This window comes from Uranotaenia lowii, chromosome 3, assembly GCF_029784155.1.
Source record: "Uranotaenia lowii strain MFRU-FL chromosome 3, ASM2978415v1, whole genome shotgun sequence".
Lineage (NCBI taxonomy): Eukaryota > Metazoa > Arthropoda > Insecta > Diptera > Culicidae > Uranotaenia > Uranotaenia lowii.
In genome coordinates this window covers 109,983,209-109,999,869 of record NC_073693.1, presented here as the reverse complement: position 1 = coordinate 109,999,869, position 16,661 = coordinate 109,983,209, and the positions used below count along the sequence as shown (strand labels likewise).

Sequence of the window (16,661 nt, the reverse complement as noted above, 5' to 3'; positions counted from 1 at the left end):
ATGAAAACGAGATTTGCAGACAGGCGCTTGACTGGAATCCAGATGGGCATCGAAGAAGAGGCAGGCCCAAAAGCTCGTGGCGGCGAAGTCTAGCCGCTGAAATCCGCACAGTTGACGAGAACCTTGGCTGGCAGCAAGTGAAGACGCTGGCTCCGGATCGCCAGCAGTGGAGATCTTTTATCTCAGCCCTATGCGCCGGTCAATCGGCGCTGGACCCTTAGGTAGGTAGGTAAACCAGCATGAAGGATACTGGGAAGAGTTAGACACATGTAGCCAAGCTAAATAAGTTTTAGAAAAACATCAATAACATCTAGTTACATGTTATCTTTAAGTGAATCTCATTGCAGCATCCTGATCAAAGCACTCTCCGGTAATTATAAACTCAACTATCACATGCACACATAGCCGTAGAAACGGGGGGGGGGGGGGGGGGTTTGGGGGTTAAACCCCCCCCCCCCCCCCCCCCGTATGAAGGTCCAAAAATGGCAAGAATTTTTTTTGCTAAACATAAAATTTAAAATCATTAATCGAATTTCGACGAACAACTAAAATGATTCAAGAGTCATAAATGTCACTCTTTCACATCTTCGACTCCAAACCTTGAAATCTCATTCCAGGACCACAATTCTACAACAGTTTTTCGAAAAATATCTAATATGTTGGTAGTAGGTAATTGAGTACCAAATATTGAATTGCGAATAAAGTTAGACTAAGCTTTCAAGATTGTCTGGATTTTGTCCAGTTTTTCTCACTCTATTTGCAAAATCAATCGAAAATTTCGATTAAGTCCTTAGAATTTTGTTTTTTGCGTCCAAATAGTTTTTTTTTTTCAAACAAATTCTGTCAATATAAACATAAACAATTTTCATGGCTTTATGTCACCTTTAAAAGATTGCATTTATGCATGAAACATTATTTATCTATTTATTATTTTTAATCAGCTAGCTAGCTGAAAAAGCTACCAAAATCATTGGAGAAGCTGCTGTTCAGCCCTTAAACATCTTGGTTTGGAGAAATTAATCAGCAAAGAAAACATGAAACGAATCCTCAAAAAAAAAACATAACAAAAGATAAAAACAATGATCGATGTTTTTCCGATGTTTACCAGCAACTCTAACCCTCTCGTGTTGTTTTTTTCCCCTTCATTTAACCTTGTCTTGAACTTTCGACTTACGACTTTTTTGTCTCATGCCGCAGAATGCAGAACCAATCATGAATTCTGCTGAGCATAAGGAAAAAGTAAAGCCTTATAGTAAATGTGCGGCAAATGTCACCGCGGAGTTCTAATCGAACTGTCAAAAGTCGTCCCAATCGAACATAATCATTTTCTGCCCACTTTTACTGTAGGGCTTTATTTCAAATTCGTATTGTAGGGCTTTAGTAAAAGTGCGGCAGAAAATGGTTATGTCCGATTAGAACGACTTTTGACAGTTCGATTAAGACTTCGCGGTGACAGTCTGTCGCCTTTTATTGTAGGGCTTTAGGAAAAAATTGTTCTTTAGCAATCGAAATATCTCCCAACCAAGGTCAATTACATAGAAGAGAATTAAATACTTCGAGAACATAAAGTATATTTCTCGGATAAACCCTTCTATGAAGCAAAATGAGAAGTTTCGAACGACATAGAAAATAGACAAATTTTTTCGATCTATTCGATATGAAAATATTTCGTTCTATTGTCTATCATGAATTGATTGATCAATAACAACCAACAGACAGTTCGATATGGCTGAATAAGCACTTTCAAAGCTACCTTATACAGCTGACGTCTGTCAAATTTGAATGATGTCAAAAATGGTTGAACAAAGGCTGAACAATTATTCGTTAAACAATTTTCCCCTACTTTCTGTTGGCTGAAATAAAACTTCATTACACACTGAACAGCGCTGAAGTATTAATTTTTTCAGCCAACAGGCTGGAACAGCAATCTTTACCTCAACACAACATACCTATATTTAGACAACTGGCGTTCCTAATTGAGGCAACTTCCTTTTTTTGGCATTTTCACCGCTTCGCTAACATGCCAGAGACAAAGCTCCTCCGAAAAACGCGACTGTAGTCCCGCAAACTAGTTTATAGACTGCCTGTTTTCGTTCAGTTATATGCATGTAATGTGAATTTAAATAAATTTTTAGAAACGTCGCTGGTGAACTGGCAACAAAACACAATCTTCCGACAATCTAGTTCTTCACTTTTATTTGTTGAAAGTCTTTCGGAAGTCGAAAGACTTCCAACAAATAAAATTGAAAAAAAATGATATGTAGCACGGTAAAATACCTGACGTCGAGAAACTATGAATTTTCGTCTGGGCATGTAGTTCATGCATGTGTTCATGTGTTTTGTGCATGTGTTTATGGATTCCTAAACTAAAGCGTGGAAAATTGGTTTAAACTGGATAGCGATGCGGACAGGAAGACATTCGTCGCTCGGGATGGGAGGCTCACAAAATACCATTCTCTTTCACAGATAAGCTGGAAGAGGTAAATTTCCAAGAAATTTCTTTTCCGATAGTAATCTCCCAGTCACTAGAGAAAGAGGGGTAAATAGCAGTTAAATTGATAGAAGATGCTCCTGGGACTGAGGTTGTCCAAGCCTCAGATGAACTGCTGGACGAAACGATGGATAAACCAGGTGAACACGATTCGGATCTGATGACGTCGGTTGATTCAACGACTGAAGTAGAATCCGCACTCCCTCCACAACTCAATAAGAGAATGAGGTTGCTTCAAGGTTCAGAGGTAGGGAGTGCAGGGATCAATATTAGTTCCGAGATATCATTACACCGTATGGTACCGTTTCTGGTGTAGAGAATCTCTCTCAGGTTCCAACGTCATATGCTTATATTCTGAAAACCTCGGATAAGGACATAGCTTGAAGCGGTTCAATACGATCTGAGGTCGTTGGAGCGTAACCAGACTTAGAAAATTGTAAAAAAGCTTGTTACCTCGGTTCATGTCTCGTGCAAATGGGTGTTTACGTTGAAGACCGATGCTCATGGAAGACTGGTTCGCGTTCGGTTCGGGATATCAGCTGCATTGACCATCTCTTTACTTGGGAAAGAAGCTGTTTTGTTCCCGGTACATGAAAAGGGGAAAGAAGAGATGTCAACAACTACCGTGGAATCTCAGGTCAACAAGGTGAAAAATGAAACTGACATCGGAAAGCTCGAACGCTTGAGGTTCTGTGGTACTCTACTTGGCTGATTGTTCGATTGGGAGATATCTTTTCCAGGCAGTTCCCTGCCTCATCCATTATGCTTTAAGGTCGTCATCTAGGACCAATTATTTTCCTTATTTATTTCGACGACGTGTTGTCACTTCTGGACGGCCCCAAATTTTTGTATGCTGATGACCTTGAACTGTTTTACTCCATAAACAACCACTACTACATTAATTTTCTGCAATGTCAGTTCAGCCTTTTCGCTAATTGGTGTGACATTAGCTGCCTACCATTAATCCGCACCAAATGTGCAGTCATCTGCTTTCCTCGTGAGAGGCAGCCTTTGATTGCGGAGTACTTCCTTGTCGACGAGTCTTTAGCACGGGTTAACCACAATAACGATGTTGGCGTTCTAGATCAGCACCTGGAATTCAAGGCACACACCAACTACGGAGTCGACAAAGCATTCAGATGTTTAGACGACATTTTTAGAGTGTCGAAGAACTTCAAGGACGTGTAGAGGCAAACACGAAATGTCATGCCAATTTTCTTATAATGGTTAGTATCAAACAAAAATTTCAGGGTAGTTTCATACATACATTTACTTCAAAAATCAAAAGAAAAATAAGTCGATGGAGCCTCGAGTGCAAAATTGAACGCATTTTCGCTTGATGTCGTCCATCAAAGTCTTTACAGTGTCATCCGGTACCACCCAAGCAACCAGAGTTCCCTTAAAAAGGTTCCATAAAAGCTTAATCAGCTCTCGTTTCTGGCTGAAGAGAATGCTAATCAGCCCAAAATTTAAGTTCTAAAAGCTACTTTGAAGTTCGTTTAAGAGGCTGTAGAGAATGCTATTCAGCCTCTAAGAGAACGTCAAAAAACTTCTACGCGCCAAAAAAAATCCGTTTGACAGATTGCTCTGACATCCATATGACAGACTGCTAGTCTGTCGGTCTATCAAAGTTTATCTTATTGATTTTAATGTTTACTTTTTACAGATTTAATAACAAATATGCTACTTACGCTATGAGAATTGAACCGCTGTTCTCCAGGTTGCTATGAATTTCACCAGCCTCTCGACCAAACCAGCAATAGTCTCTGAACTGTGTATAAAGAAGTATTTAAACTTTACCGTATGAAATGTTTAAGGTCATGAGTATCATAAATGAAATAAAAAAGTCGAAGGCTCAACTTTCTTTTCTAATTTCAAGGTTTTTCCTTAAATTGAATACATAATTACAAAATTCATCATAACAATTTTATTAATTATTCCTTTTTCCACAATAAACATACCCACAATAAACATTTACACAATAAACATATGCACAGGACACTCCTCAACATTTTCAAATAGCCCGGACCGTTCTTGGAAATATTTAGTTTTCTGTTTGAACCGGATGTGCGCTCGTTTTCGGAATTCCCCGAGTAGCTGGGACGCATTCTTGATGATGACGATCAGCTCGGTATTGTCTGGAAAGTGTCTCTGACTTCTTTTTACAATTGTGCTTCAATCTATATATGAACTGCGCCAAGCGACCAGGAATATTGTTCCTTTTTAAGGCTCCATTTCCTTCCATTATGGTGTATAAAACTCGATTATGGTAGTCAAACTGCACAGCACAAGCAAAAACTATTTTTTCGTTTTTGCTTCATTTACGTTTTCCTTTTATTGCTGATGTAAACAATCAACATACTTTTTGACATAAATATTTGACATGTCGCTTGAAAGTTCCAAATAAGTTCTTCACAATACCTAGAAGGATCTTGGATGGTTCATCAAGATGTGATTATCGAGCGCTATGGACCTTCTTTAAAGAAGTTCCATTAAAAGTGCTTAGAAGTTCCGTTTTCGATATTTCAACCTTTCAAAAGGCTATGGAAGTTCCTGCATAACTTTTACGTGACATGAGTCACCTGAAATTCACGTAAAACAATTGTTCAACCAAATGTGAACTTCGGAGTTCTATCTTTAAGTAAGAACGCGACTTTTGGTTGCTTGGGCAGTTATCAGTTTTTTTTCCATTTTTTAACATGTTCTTCTCGTCTTTGAATGTCTTTTTGCTCTTCCGAAGTTCCCGCTATATTATTGCCCAGTACTGCTCCTTCGGGCACAGTTCTGGACGGCTTGACAGGTTCATGTCCTTTGGAACAAAATGGACAGAATTGGCCCGGTCCGGCCCGGTTGCCCGGATATCGTGAAAAAAGTCCGGATATTGCCCGGATTTTTTCATAATTTTCACAAAGAAACCAAAAAAATCAAAGTTTTTGAGTAAGTTTTAGCTAAATCGATTAACGGTTTGGACATTTTCAATGGTTGTTTCAAATAATTTGGCTGATTTACTTTTATAAACCTTTAAATATTTAAGTGTTCCAAAAAGATTTTGGAAGTCTGCAATTACATTAATAAAATATTAATTTCATTTTTTTTTGCATTTTTTCTTTGCTTTTATATATAATAACACCTTAATTTTGCCCGGTTATTGCCCGGTTTTTGGATTTGAAAAAGTGAAATCCATGCCCGGATTTTGCCATGTTTTTTTGAAAAAATGCCCGGAATTGCTAGGCCCGGATGGGAGTGGAAAAAATTCTGGCAACCTTATTATAGACATTGATACCTTTCAAGCCCGCAGACATGCCATACGTGCCTCATTTGTTGTTAGTACGACCCTTAATTTTCTTCTGATTACTCCGTGAAGTTCACTTTTTTTTGTTCCTTGGTCGAAACCCTAATCTTATTCTTGGTACCTGTTGAAACCCCTGGTTTCTGCTATAAAAATGAACCCACCTAAAACTCTTTCTCCCGAACGCTCATGTATTCTTTGACAAGTGTAATTTCTGACAAGCTAGAACAAACCACAGGAAACGACATTGTTAAATAGATGTCGTGAAGGCCAATAACTATTCCGTTCCTACTATTTAATAGTTTTTGAAGTTATATCGCCAAATTGTTAATTCTCGAAGATTAAGTGAGGGACAATTTCACGAGAAACCGTGAGTAAACAAGATTTAGATCAATAGTTGTTTATTCCTAATTAAATATTTACCTACTTAGAACTAAGTTTCGAGCTTAACCATAGCACGTTATTTTCGCAAGTCATTTTTGGCCACCTTCATAAAAGCAGTGGAAAAGTAGCGAATCCGAAATACCGGAATAAGTAAGTTGGCTAAAAAAGTGCATAATTTCATTTGTTAATCTTTCATAATTCTTAAAATTAGGAAACTGCTCTTTCCGACAAACACGCACTAAACACAGAACATTTAAAGTTTAAAAAGGAAACTAAAATTGTATGTATTAATTAATATACAGTAAAAATATTTACGAACACTAATTATATACAATAAAATTTACAGTTTGAGCTGCTGTAATACAAGCTGCAACGAAAAATAGTTTTTCGTTCTACAACTCCGAACAGTACCCATGAGAGCATACTGACTCAACATGGCCAATTTTCTGAAATTTGAATAAGTGGTTGGCAAATTGTAGCTGTGTGAATTTTTAGAATCGACTATTTCTGGACGTTGGCGCTATGATGAGTGTTAATACTGCATAAGGGCTGTCAAAAACACCAAAGTCTAAGTTCCCATGTCAATAAGCAGCAATAACAAAATCTGCTTTGACGAGGATTTTTGTGAATCCCAAGATCAAATCAACTTATAAAAGCTCACAAGCTCACAACACTTTAGTATACCTCTCAATTAGGGTGATTCTTGTCCTCAGATCGTTAGCATAGAAATGTCTTAGAAACCACGAGTAAGTATGTATGAGCCCGGACTTTCAAATTCCTAACTTCTTCCGACGAAAAAAATGAAGTTCTAAATTGTCGGGAGTAGGCCCGAAAACCATTTTCCTACAGATCATCGCACAAACTTGATAAAGTAATTTTCTGAAACTATTCAAAATTAATCAAATTTGATATATAAAATGGATGTTTTTTTTGGTAAGTCATTGATAAACGATTCAAAAAAAAAGCTGAAAATAAATTGAATCTGTAAATATGACTACAAATTCTAATCAATATTTTCGAAGCACTAGACACCAAATAAGAATTAAAATTTCGAATAAAATCAAAATTTAATTATCAGATTGGATATTCGTGAAAAACACAACTTTGCTCAAAAAATAAAGTGTCGTATTTTGAATTAATTTTCAAATTTCGAGAAAGTAGGTTGCACATGTTTTTGAAGAATTCTTTTTCAATTACAAAACACTAACTAAACGTTGGAATCAATGAGCCTTCTTTTCACTTATTTAAGAACCGACAATATCTGTTAAAACTTGGGTTAATTTTTTTCTGAATCTCACTTCTGGCCTAACTAAGCCGTCATCCAAGCTCGGAAACAAATCCATCTCCCCTTGTTATCAGTATTCTGTTTAAAAGGTTGAACACGATTTCAACGGCTGATGTACTCTTTTTTAGTAATATCGAGAAACACCAAGCAACCGGTTCCAGATTCTAGTACAAACTGTGCACTTTTAATCAGGTGAATCCTAGGTTTCAAATTGTTATTATTTTGACGAGATACTTTTCCAATCAAACCAAGCCAGATTCGATAGTTGAGAAGAGAAAAAAACAATGTCATTGATCTGTTATCTTGAGTCGTTTCCAAAAACATCTGTATTCAAATGACAAGATAAACTAGCCACCGCTCCCCTATAAAGCAAAGATCTCCAGCAGAGAAAACGTACACTGTAGGTGAATCCACGTTGTACAGCATGAGGCGCTGTATACTGCCAATTTTCTTGCTGATCGTTGGGTAAGGCGTTGAGAACTTGTGATCAGTTGAAGGTTATAATTGGAAAAAAAACTTTGTTTAGCACCCTTGCCGACCACGGTCATCGAAAGTTCCCGGATGACTTCGTATTCGGAGTAGGAACTTCCGCGTACCAGATTGAGGGTGCCTGGAACGAAGATGGGAAAGGTGAATCTATTTGGGACCGGCTGGTGCACGAACACCCCGAGAAGATCAAGGACAGAACCAATGGAGATGTGGCTTGCGATAGCTACCATCAGGTAGGTTTAAGAACTTGTGGTTGAGTTTTAAGAGTTGATACTGAAAAAATATAATTATAGTGGCGTCGTGACGTTGAGATGGTAAAAGAGTTAGGTGTGGATGTGTACCGGTTTTCGATTTCGTGGTCTCGAATCATGCCAAATGGAATGCGTAATCAAATCAACCAGAAGGGAATCGATTACTACAACAACCTCATCAACGGGCTACTGGAAAATGGGATCACTCCTTTGGTGGTGCTGTATCATTGGGATCTTCCTCAGCGGCTGCAGGAGTTGGGAGGTTGGACAAATCGGGAAATCATCGGTCACTTCAGGGAATACGCTCGGGTAGTGTTCCAAGCATATGGAGACCGTGTTAAATGGTGGACCACTTTCAATGAACCTATTCAAACCTGCCGGCTATCTTACGAGTACGACGCCATGGCTCCTGGCTACGATTACCCAGGAATCGGAAGCTACCTGTGTACTCATAATGTACTTTTGTCTCATTCGGAAGCTGTCGAACTTTATCGCAATCACTTCCAGCCACTGCAGCAAGGTAAAATCGGTATCACCCTCGATACGTCTTGGGCCGAACCAGCAAGCGATTCACCTGAAGATCAAGAAGCTTCGGATCGCAATCTTCGATTCCTGGTACAGAATTTCCCTAAACACCCTCTGAACACATACTAATTAAAGAAATCTCTTTTTAACAGCTCGGTTGGTACGCCAATCCCATCTTCTCGAAGACCGGCAATTACCCACAGGTCATGATCGACCGAATTGGTCAGTTCAGCGAACAGCAAGGTTTCAGCAAATCGCGCCTTCCCGCTTTCACTCAGGATGAAATCGAAAAGCTCAAAGGATCAGCGGATTTCTTCGGCTTTAACACCTACACTTCTAACGTGGTCTACCAAATGGATAAAAATGAGGCAGCCACCTTCCGTCAGCCGTCTCATGACCACGACAAGGCTATCGGTGAGTACCAGTTGGAGGAATGGCCAGCCACCGGTTCCGATTGGTTCCGCGTCTATCCTCGGGGCGCGTACAAGATACTGAAATGGATTAGCAAGGAGTACGACAACCCTCCGGTGTATATCACCGAAAACGGGTACAGCGATTGCGGAGGCACCCGGGATGAAGGGCGGGTACAGTTCTACAAGGATTACTTGAGTGCTGTTCTTGACGCGGTCGAAGAAGGTTGCAATGTTAAGGGCTACATCGCTTGGAGTTTGATGGACAACTTCGAGTGGCGCGCTGGGCTTTCGGAGCGATTTGGGCTGTACTATGTCAACTATACCGATCCGGCTAGGACCAGGATTGCCAAGTCGTCTGCCCGATTCTTTGCGGATGTTGCTCGTACCCATACCATCAACATGGACCTGATGCCGGATCCCGAATACGATGTCGATGATTGAACTTCATTTTCAAAACTTCTTTTTTGTTTGTTAATTTTTTTTATGTTTTTTCAATAAAAGTTTTTACCAAATCTTTTGAAGTTTTTCTTTTATTCTGTAAGTTTGTTTTCAGTGAACCCTTTGAACTCCAACCTTTCGATGGCTTTCTTGGTACCACCATGTGGCACAATCTGGTAACAATTATACTGGAAGCCCTCCACTTTCTCAACCTGTTGCCCAGCGACCTCGAAATTGGAGCGATTTTCTGTGTTGATTTCTAATGACTTGATCTTTCCGACATTGACTTTGAAACCTGCTGATTTGGAGCTTTCGGTAAGTCAATCGATTCAGTCAAGATCTCATCCATTACGATGAGAAAAAGCAGTGATGATAAAATACATCCTTGTCTCACTCCAGCAGCTACCGGGAGTGGATCAGACAAGACACCGTCGTGCAGGACCTTGCACGAAAATGCCTCGTATTGTGCTTTGATGAGATGGGCTAGTTTCTCTGGGACTCCTCGTCGTTTAAAAGTAGTCCGGATGTTTTCGTGGTTCAGTCGGTCAAATGCATTTTCGAAATCAACGAACACCAGCAAAAGAGAGTCCTGGAGTTCGTTAATTTGTTCCAGTATTATTCGTAGAGTAGCGATGCGGTCCACACATGATCGTCCAGATCGGACTCCAGCTTGTTACCGTCGGAATGTAGCGTCTATTTTCTTCTTTGCAGAAAACTTTGAGGGTTATACAGATCAAAGTTATGCCATGCCAGTTATCGCACTCGGTCAGGTCTCCTTTCTTCGGGGCCTTTACAAGAATACCCTGCATGCAGTCGGCCGGGAATGTTACAGTATCCCAAATGCCAGCGAAAAGACGGTGCAACATTTGTGCTGACAAGGTAGTTGGCTTTGAGTATCCCACCAGGAATGCAATCGATTCCAGACGCTTTGTTGTACTTCATGTCTTTGATTGCTGCTTCTTTTTCAGACAGCGAGGGCGCTTCCGAGTTGACGCCATTAATGCGACTTACAGTTGACGCTTCAAGCTGCGGGTTCTGTTGGCCATCGCATTCCGTGACTCGGAAGAGTTATTCAAAATGCTCAGTCCAACGCTTGAGCTGATCTGATCGATCTGTCAACAGCAGACCTGCTCGGTCTTTCAGCGGCATTTTTGCATTAGTCCTTGCACCACTAAGACGGCTAGCAACATAATAAAGTTAACGGTTATCTCCATTGGCGGCGGCCCTCTCTCCCTCTTTGGCTAGGATGTTTGTCCAGGCTCTCTTGTCTCGTCTACAAGCTCGTAAAGCTACCTTTTCCAGCTCCGCATATCGTAAGCGGGCGGCTGCTTTGGTTGACCCAGTGCATGCCTGCTCAATTCCGACTTTCGCCCTTCTCTGATCATCGGCTATCCTTCAGGTTTCATCCGACATCCTTTCACTTCTTCTTGCACAGAGTTTACCGTGAGTACCATGGCTCGTCATGAGAAAGGCATTCTTAATTCTACACCACTGTCCTTCGACTGTTCCGCCTGTCAGCAATTCAGAGGCTCGGGATTCAAGCTGTGCAACGGATGCCCTTTTAACCCCTGGATTCTCCAACCGGCGGACGTCGTATCGACATCCGACTTCCTCCTCTCGCTGGTGGACACTCGTGACTCTAAGTCGTATCTCGCCAAGGACGAGATGATGGTCAGATGCAATGTCTGAGCTTCGTTTGTTGCGGACATCAAGAAGACTCCTCCACCATTTTCGGCTGATGCAGATGTGGTCAATTTGATTTTCTGTTCGGCCATCTCGGGATACCCAAGTGACCTTATGTGCTGGTCGATGGGGGAAGAGCGATCCACCAATCACCATGTTGTTGTTGCCACAAAATTCTACAAACAGCTCTCCGTTTTCGCTCATCTGTCCTAGACCATGGCGCCCCATGATGCGCTCAAGGTCCTGATTGTCGGAGCCAATCTTTGCGTTGAAGTCGCCCAAATGGATTTGAATGTCACCATTCGAAATTTTCTCAACCACGCTGTTCAATTAGCAAATCGGCAACGTCAGTTCGCGCATAACACTGGACCATTGTAAGGTTTCTAGCCCGTGTTCTGAATCTGGCTACGATTATTCTTTCGTTGATCGGTTCCCATCTTATAAGGGTCGCATGGACCTGCGGGCCTAATAGGAAACCATCTCCTCGTTCTCGAGTAGCGTGTTCTCATCGTATGCCAGATTAAAGAGTACTTGCCCGGACTATGTCTTGTGTTCTCCAGACCAACGGACTTCGCTTAATCCCAAGATATCTAGCTTGAGGCGGCTAGCTTCTCTAGCAGCCAGTTTACCTGGCTGGGCAAGGATCAAAACGTCCCAAATTCCAATTCTTAAGTCCGTGTTTTCATGCTAAAAGTCGTTTCCAAAGTTCCAATTCGCTTATTCCAGTACGTCCAGAACTGTATCAAGGAATGCCTCCAGAAACGTTTATTGCCGATGATCAAACAGTATGATGGACCCGTCATATTTTGGTCCGATTTGGCATCAAGTCATTACGCCAAAGACACATTAGGGTGGTCCAAAAACCAAAACGTCTGTTTTGTGCCAAAAATATGAATACGCTAAATTTCCCTGAAGCACGGCCAATCAGCAAGTCTAGAATAAAGCTGCTACTTTGATTGTTCGTTCTTCATGTGAATAAGATGGAGATGCTGGATAAGCGAAGATTTTTAAGGCTACTGCTGCTGATTGTTAGTTACTTCGGCAAATAAGACGGAGAGATTTGAAAGCGCAGATTGTTGAGGATGCTGCTATGATTGTTTGTTTTGATTTGGCATTCCTGTTGCTTATGAAACGTAGATTTTCAAGGCTGCCGCTGCTGATTGTTTACTTTGATTTGGCCTTCCGGTGGAAATAACGAAAAGGCTTAGGAAGCGCAGATTTTTAAGGCTGCTGCTGATTGTTTGTTTTGATTTGGCCTTTCGGTGAAAAATGACAGATTGGCTTATTAAGCGTAGATTTTAAAGGCTGCTGCTGGCCTCCCGGTGGAAAAAGATGGAATAAGCTTAGAAGGCGCAGATTTTAAGGACTGTTGCGGCTGGTTGTTTGCTTTTATTTGGCCTTCCGGCGGAAAAAGACGGAATGGATTAGGAAGCGCAGATTTTTAAGACTGATGCTGCTGATTGTTACTTTTTATTCGGTCTCCCGGTTGGAAAGGACGGATTGGCTTAGGAAGCGCAGATTTCAAAGACTGCTGCTGCTGATTGTTGATTTTAATTTGGCCTTCTGGTTGGGAAGCTGTTTCTAAGAATACTTTTCAATTAGATTTGCTCTATTAAACAGAGACAGAGCGACAAGAAAAGCAGTTTGGGAAGGCTGTTGCTAAGAATGTTTTCAGATTGTTCTGGCTCTAGAATACAAAAACAGAGCGACAGGAAATGCACAGATAGGAAAGGCTATTGCTTAAAATGTGTTTGAATTGGATAAAATACAGAATAGTGAATAAAATTTTTAGATTTGGAAGGTTTTTGCTGGGAATTAAATGTAGAATTGTGATGATGGATTTTTGAAAAATGAAATTTTGTATTAGAAAAATAGACAACAAACAAAAGATTCTATTCAGAATAGTGGTGTGAAGGAGTCTAAAGATGAGATTAAAGATATGCAGAAAATAAATAAAATTTAATGAAAATAAAATAAATTAATAGTTGTAATCGACAACACTGAAGATAAATAAAATAAAATCAATTTCTATGGCAACCATTTTTATCTTAGCAATACTAGGCAAAACACAAAACTCAAAGTCAGTCATCGATCTATTCTTGTGAGTGATAGACGTGTCTGAGTGAATCCCTAAATTGAGATTCATAAGAATCGTGAAATCATGTCAACCAGTAGAGATGATTCACAAATTCCCACAGTTCGGTTTACAAGTGAAATAAAAGTTTTTTAGTTTCTTTTTTAGGCAATGTTCCAGAAACCAATCAAAGCAAACAATTAGGATGCGTTTCTTGTTGGAAACATTCTGGTTGAATAATGGGATAGCGCCTCTCACAACTGCTTCGCCTGACTGGTATACAATAAGTCTGTTCAATGAAGTCTAGTCGAAACGGGTCGAAACAAGTAGAAATGAGTTGACCGTTGATCATCTGTCTCTTTCCAATTGACTTCGACCGATTTCTACCAGGTAATCTCGATTAGCAATCTACTTAACAATGACAATCGAGTCGCATCATTTAGAATCATTGGTTTTGCAAATATCGAATAACGGCGATGAGTGAGATACAAACTGATTCAATCTAAATGTCACTCAGTATCTGCATGACTTATTTGAAATTCAAAATTATATTTTCGCAAGACAAAAAAAATCAAACAGTTCGCACAACTGAAACCATAGATTCCCAGTTATTTAAACATTAAGGACGATTTTTTAAAAACAGAACTTGTAAAAATTTAAAAAACGACAAAAGTGAACATCTTTCTCTCACAAACTCGACCACAATTTGGTTTTGTTACAAAAACGCTATGAAAATAAAAAATGGCTATGTTTAAAATAAAAAAAAAAGCTAAATATCGTCCCAGCAAACATGAAAACGTATCAGAAATGATAACCTGAGCAGTTTACAATGGTGTTGTGAATCGTAATTCCAACTGAGTAGTGAAAAGATCGTATAAAATGTCGTCTGAAGTCAGTTTAAATCGGATATGATAGATAGTCCACCATGTTTGTAAATTGAGCAAAAAATTTTGCTCCTGCGCGGGCTTCAAGGGAGAAAATCATGCTCATGTTCTCTTTGCAACCAGCAGTGCACCCAGATGGCAAAAATCAGTTGAGACTAAAGTAATATTGACCAATGAGAAAACTGGAAAATGTTGTCGCTGGCAACGATTTGAAGGCTATGAGAGCAACATTTTGCGCTCTCTGGATGCTTCCAATAGGTAGGAATAAGGTGTCGGATAACGCCCAATTAGTGTAGTTTTCATCGCTTAAGATAGAAATGCAATTTACGTATGTATATTGCCTTCACTTTGGTAGGTAAATGCTGTTTTTTCAACTTTCATACAAACTTTCTATAATGTATATGGAAAGTATATCAAAACAGCATCAGAATATACCTACAAAAATGTTTGCTGGGGTATCACTCACCCACTGATCCTGGACCAACATAATTCGTCGTATGTATCGCTCATTGGTGAGAGTCCAATTTGATGATGGTGCTGCACTGTTTTGGAAGCAAGCATCGTGCGAAGTTTTCAGTTTTTGAGCGATGAATAAAACGATCGATGATCGGATAGGTCCAGCAGCAATCTACAACAAAACTCGACTGCTGTACCTTCAGTTGCGAATTGCATTCAGGAACATTCATTGATAATGAAGGATTACTTTTTTTATTATCCAATGAAAGTTTAAAGATTAGCATCTTCCAAACAAGTAAATACCACCACTACAACTACTTCGTGACGATCTCAAACTAGCATTGGCCGGTATCAATACTTCCGGCTCCGGAATAAAGTCCGGATCAATTCTCCTAGTTTTAATAATATTAGCGAACACTTTGGCCGAGCTCTTAGCAATTCTCCTTCTTCCCGGATCACTATAATCCACGTAATACAACCCAAACCGTTCCGTCAACCCAGCACGCCACTCAAAATTATCCATCAAACTCCACGCAACGTAACCTTTGACGTTGCTACCCTCGTCCATGGCATCCAGAACGGCGTTGAGGTAGTCGTTGTAGTAGCTGATCCGGTTCAAATCCTTGGTGCCTCCCCGATCGCTGACACCATTTTCGGTCACGTAGACCGGTGGGTTGTCATATTCTTTGCGGATCCAGGTAAGCAGGTGGTACATTCCCTTTGGATAGACGCGGAACCAACCGGAGCCAGTTTCTGGCCAGCTGGGATCCTGATAGCCGATAGTGTTCCGGTCGTGTTCGAAGGATGGAACACGGTATCCGGCACTGTTGAGCGGATCGTTTTTGTAAACCAAGGATGTAGTGTAGGTATTGATACCGAAAAAGTCCGAAGAACCTTTGAGTTTTGCTATTTCTTCGGCGGTGAACCTCGGAAGTCTAGAAGTTGAGTATCCCTGCTGTCGGCTAAGTAAGTCCACTCGATCGATCATAACTTGCGGATAGTTACCTAATTTTGAGAAAATTGGATGCATGTACCAACCGATCTGCCAAAATCAAAAATGAAAATTAATTTCGCTATGACAGACATATCTTATAAGTGTTGTGGCACTAACATGGAATTGCATGGACCATTCAGAGGCCTCACGATCTTCAGGAGTTTCACTACGAGGTTCTGCCCAAGATGAGTCCACCGTGATGCCTATGATTCCTCCCTGCGTAGTTTGAAATTCTGTCCGATACAGGTGGACAGCTTCCGCATGAGACAACAACAGGTTATGGGTACACAAATAACTGGGAACAGCTTGAAAATCATACCCTGGAGCCATAGAATCATATTCGTACGAGTACAAACAGGTCTGCAGAGGTTCGTTGAAGGTGGTCCACCATTTCACCCGATCTCCAAAATGCTCGAAAGCAACCTTTGCGTATTCCCGGAAATTATCAACAATCTCCCGATTGGTGAAACCTCCCATCTCCTGCAACCTCTGAGGTAGATCCCAATGGTACAAGGTAACCATTGGCTCGATACCGTACTTGATCAGTTCATCAATCACTTTATTGTAGTAGTCTATACCGGCCTGATTGATTTTGTTACTTATTCCCGTAGGCATGATTCGGCTCCAAGCTAGCGAAAACCGGTACATATTAACGCCCAACTCACGAAGCATCTCGACGTCACGTTGCCACTAAAAAAAATGTCGACTGGAACTATAAATTCTATGATTTTGAGCCCTTTTTATGAAAAATATTACATTATTGTAGCTATCACAAGCTACATCCCCATTAGTTTGATCGGCGATCTTTTCCGGCCGGTTGTGCACCAGGTGGTCCCAGATGGATTCCCCTTTGCCATCCTTATTCCAAGCTCCCTCGATCTGGTAGGCCGAAGTGCCCACTCCGAATTTGAATTCCGGTGGGAACGAACGCTGCCCGCTTGCGAATGATCTAGATAAAAAATCTGTTTAACCAAAGTCTAAATACAAAAATAATAGGACATCTTA

General features: G+C 40.5%; 3 protein-coding genes across 5 annotated transcripts in view; 1 reads left to right on the top strand and 2 right to left on the bottom strand.

The window, feature by feature from the left end:
• Nucleotides 1–16,661, bottom strand: part of LOC129754371 (myrosinase 1-like) — a 40,881-nt gene that overhangs the window by 5,823 nt on the left and 18,397 nt on the right. Inside the window, exon 1 of one of the 3 annotated variants that reach the window (XM_055750390.1) lies at nucleotides 4,183–4,251. The exons of 1 other annotated variant lie outside the window; for it this stretch is intronic. The gene's annotated coding sequence lies outside the window, so the exon portion shown is untranslated. Of the gene's footprint in view, nucleotides 1–2,944; nucleotides 2,965–4,182; nucleotides 4,252–16,661 lie in introns of those variants that run through there. One more of the 3 variants, XM_055750392.1, reaches the window with a different exon arrangement.
• Nucleotides 7,793–9,568, top strand: LOC129752515 (myrosinase 1-like). Its single transcript, XM_055748286.1, has 4 exons — nucleotides 7,793–7,914; nucleotides 7,976–8,171; nucleotides 8,232–8,804; nucleotides 8,867–9,568. Exons 1-4 carry the CDS (start codon nucleotides 7,874–7,876, stop codon nucleotides 9,566–9,568), a joined length of 1,512 nt encoding a protein of 503 aa, XP_055604261.1. The 5' UTR covers nucleotides 7,793–7,873.
• On the bottom strand, nucleotides 9,658–16,480 carry LOC129752514 (lactase/phlorizin hydrolase-like). The gene is made up of 4 exons (XM_055748285.1): nucleotides 16,413–16,480; nucleotides 15,774–16,346; nucleotides 14,981–15,704; nucleotides 9,658–9,860 (listed from the first exon to the last, which is right to left on the bottom strand). The coding sequence occupies exons 2-4, from the start codon at nucleotides 16,326–16,328 to the stop codon at nucleotides 9,658–9,660; spliced, it is 1,482 nt and encodes a 493-aa protein (XP_055604260.1). The 5' UTR covers nucleotides 16,329–16,346; nucleotides 16,413–16,480.

Excerpts from the sequence above, each read along its gene's own strand:
- LOC129752515 (XM_055748286.1), top strand. The coding sequence starts at position 7,874 with ATGAGGCGCTGTATACTGCCAATTTTCTTGCTGATCGTTGG. Across the intron at positions 8,172-8,231 it reads CTTGCGATAGCTACCATCAG|TGGCGTCGTGACGTTGAGAT; the intron begins GTAGGTTTAAGA and ends ATATAATTATAG. Across the intron at positions 8,805-8,866 it reads ATCGCAATCTTCGATTCCTG|CTCGGTTGGTACGCCAATCC; the intron begins GTACAGAATTTC and ends TCTTTTTAACAG.
- LOC129752514 (XM_055748285.1), bottom strand. The coding sequence starts at position 16,328 with ATGCTTCGTGAGTTGGGCGTTAATATGTACCGGTTTTCGCTAGCTTGG. Across the intron at positions 15,705-15,773 it reads AATGGTCCATGCAATTCCAT|ATCGGTTGGTACATGCATCC; the intron begins GTTAGTGCCACA and ends TGATTTTGGCAG. Across the intron at positions 9,861-14,980 it reads TAGTTTGAGATCGTCACGAA|GTTTCAAAGTCAATGTCGGA; the intron begins GTAGTTGTAGTG and ends CCAAATCAGCAG.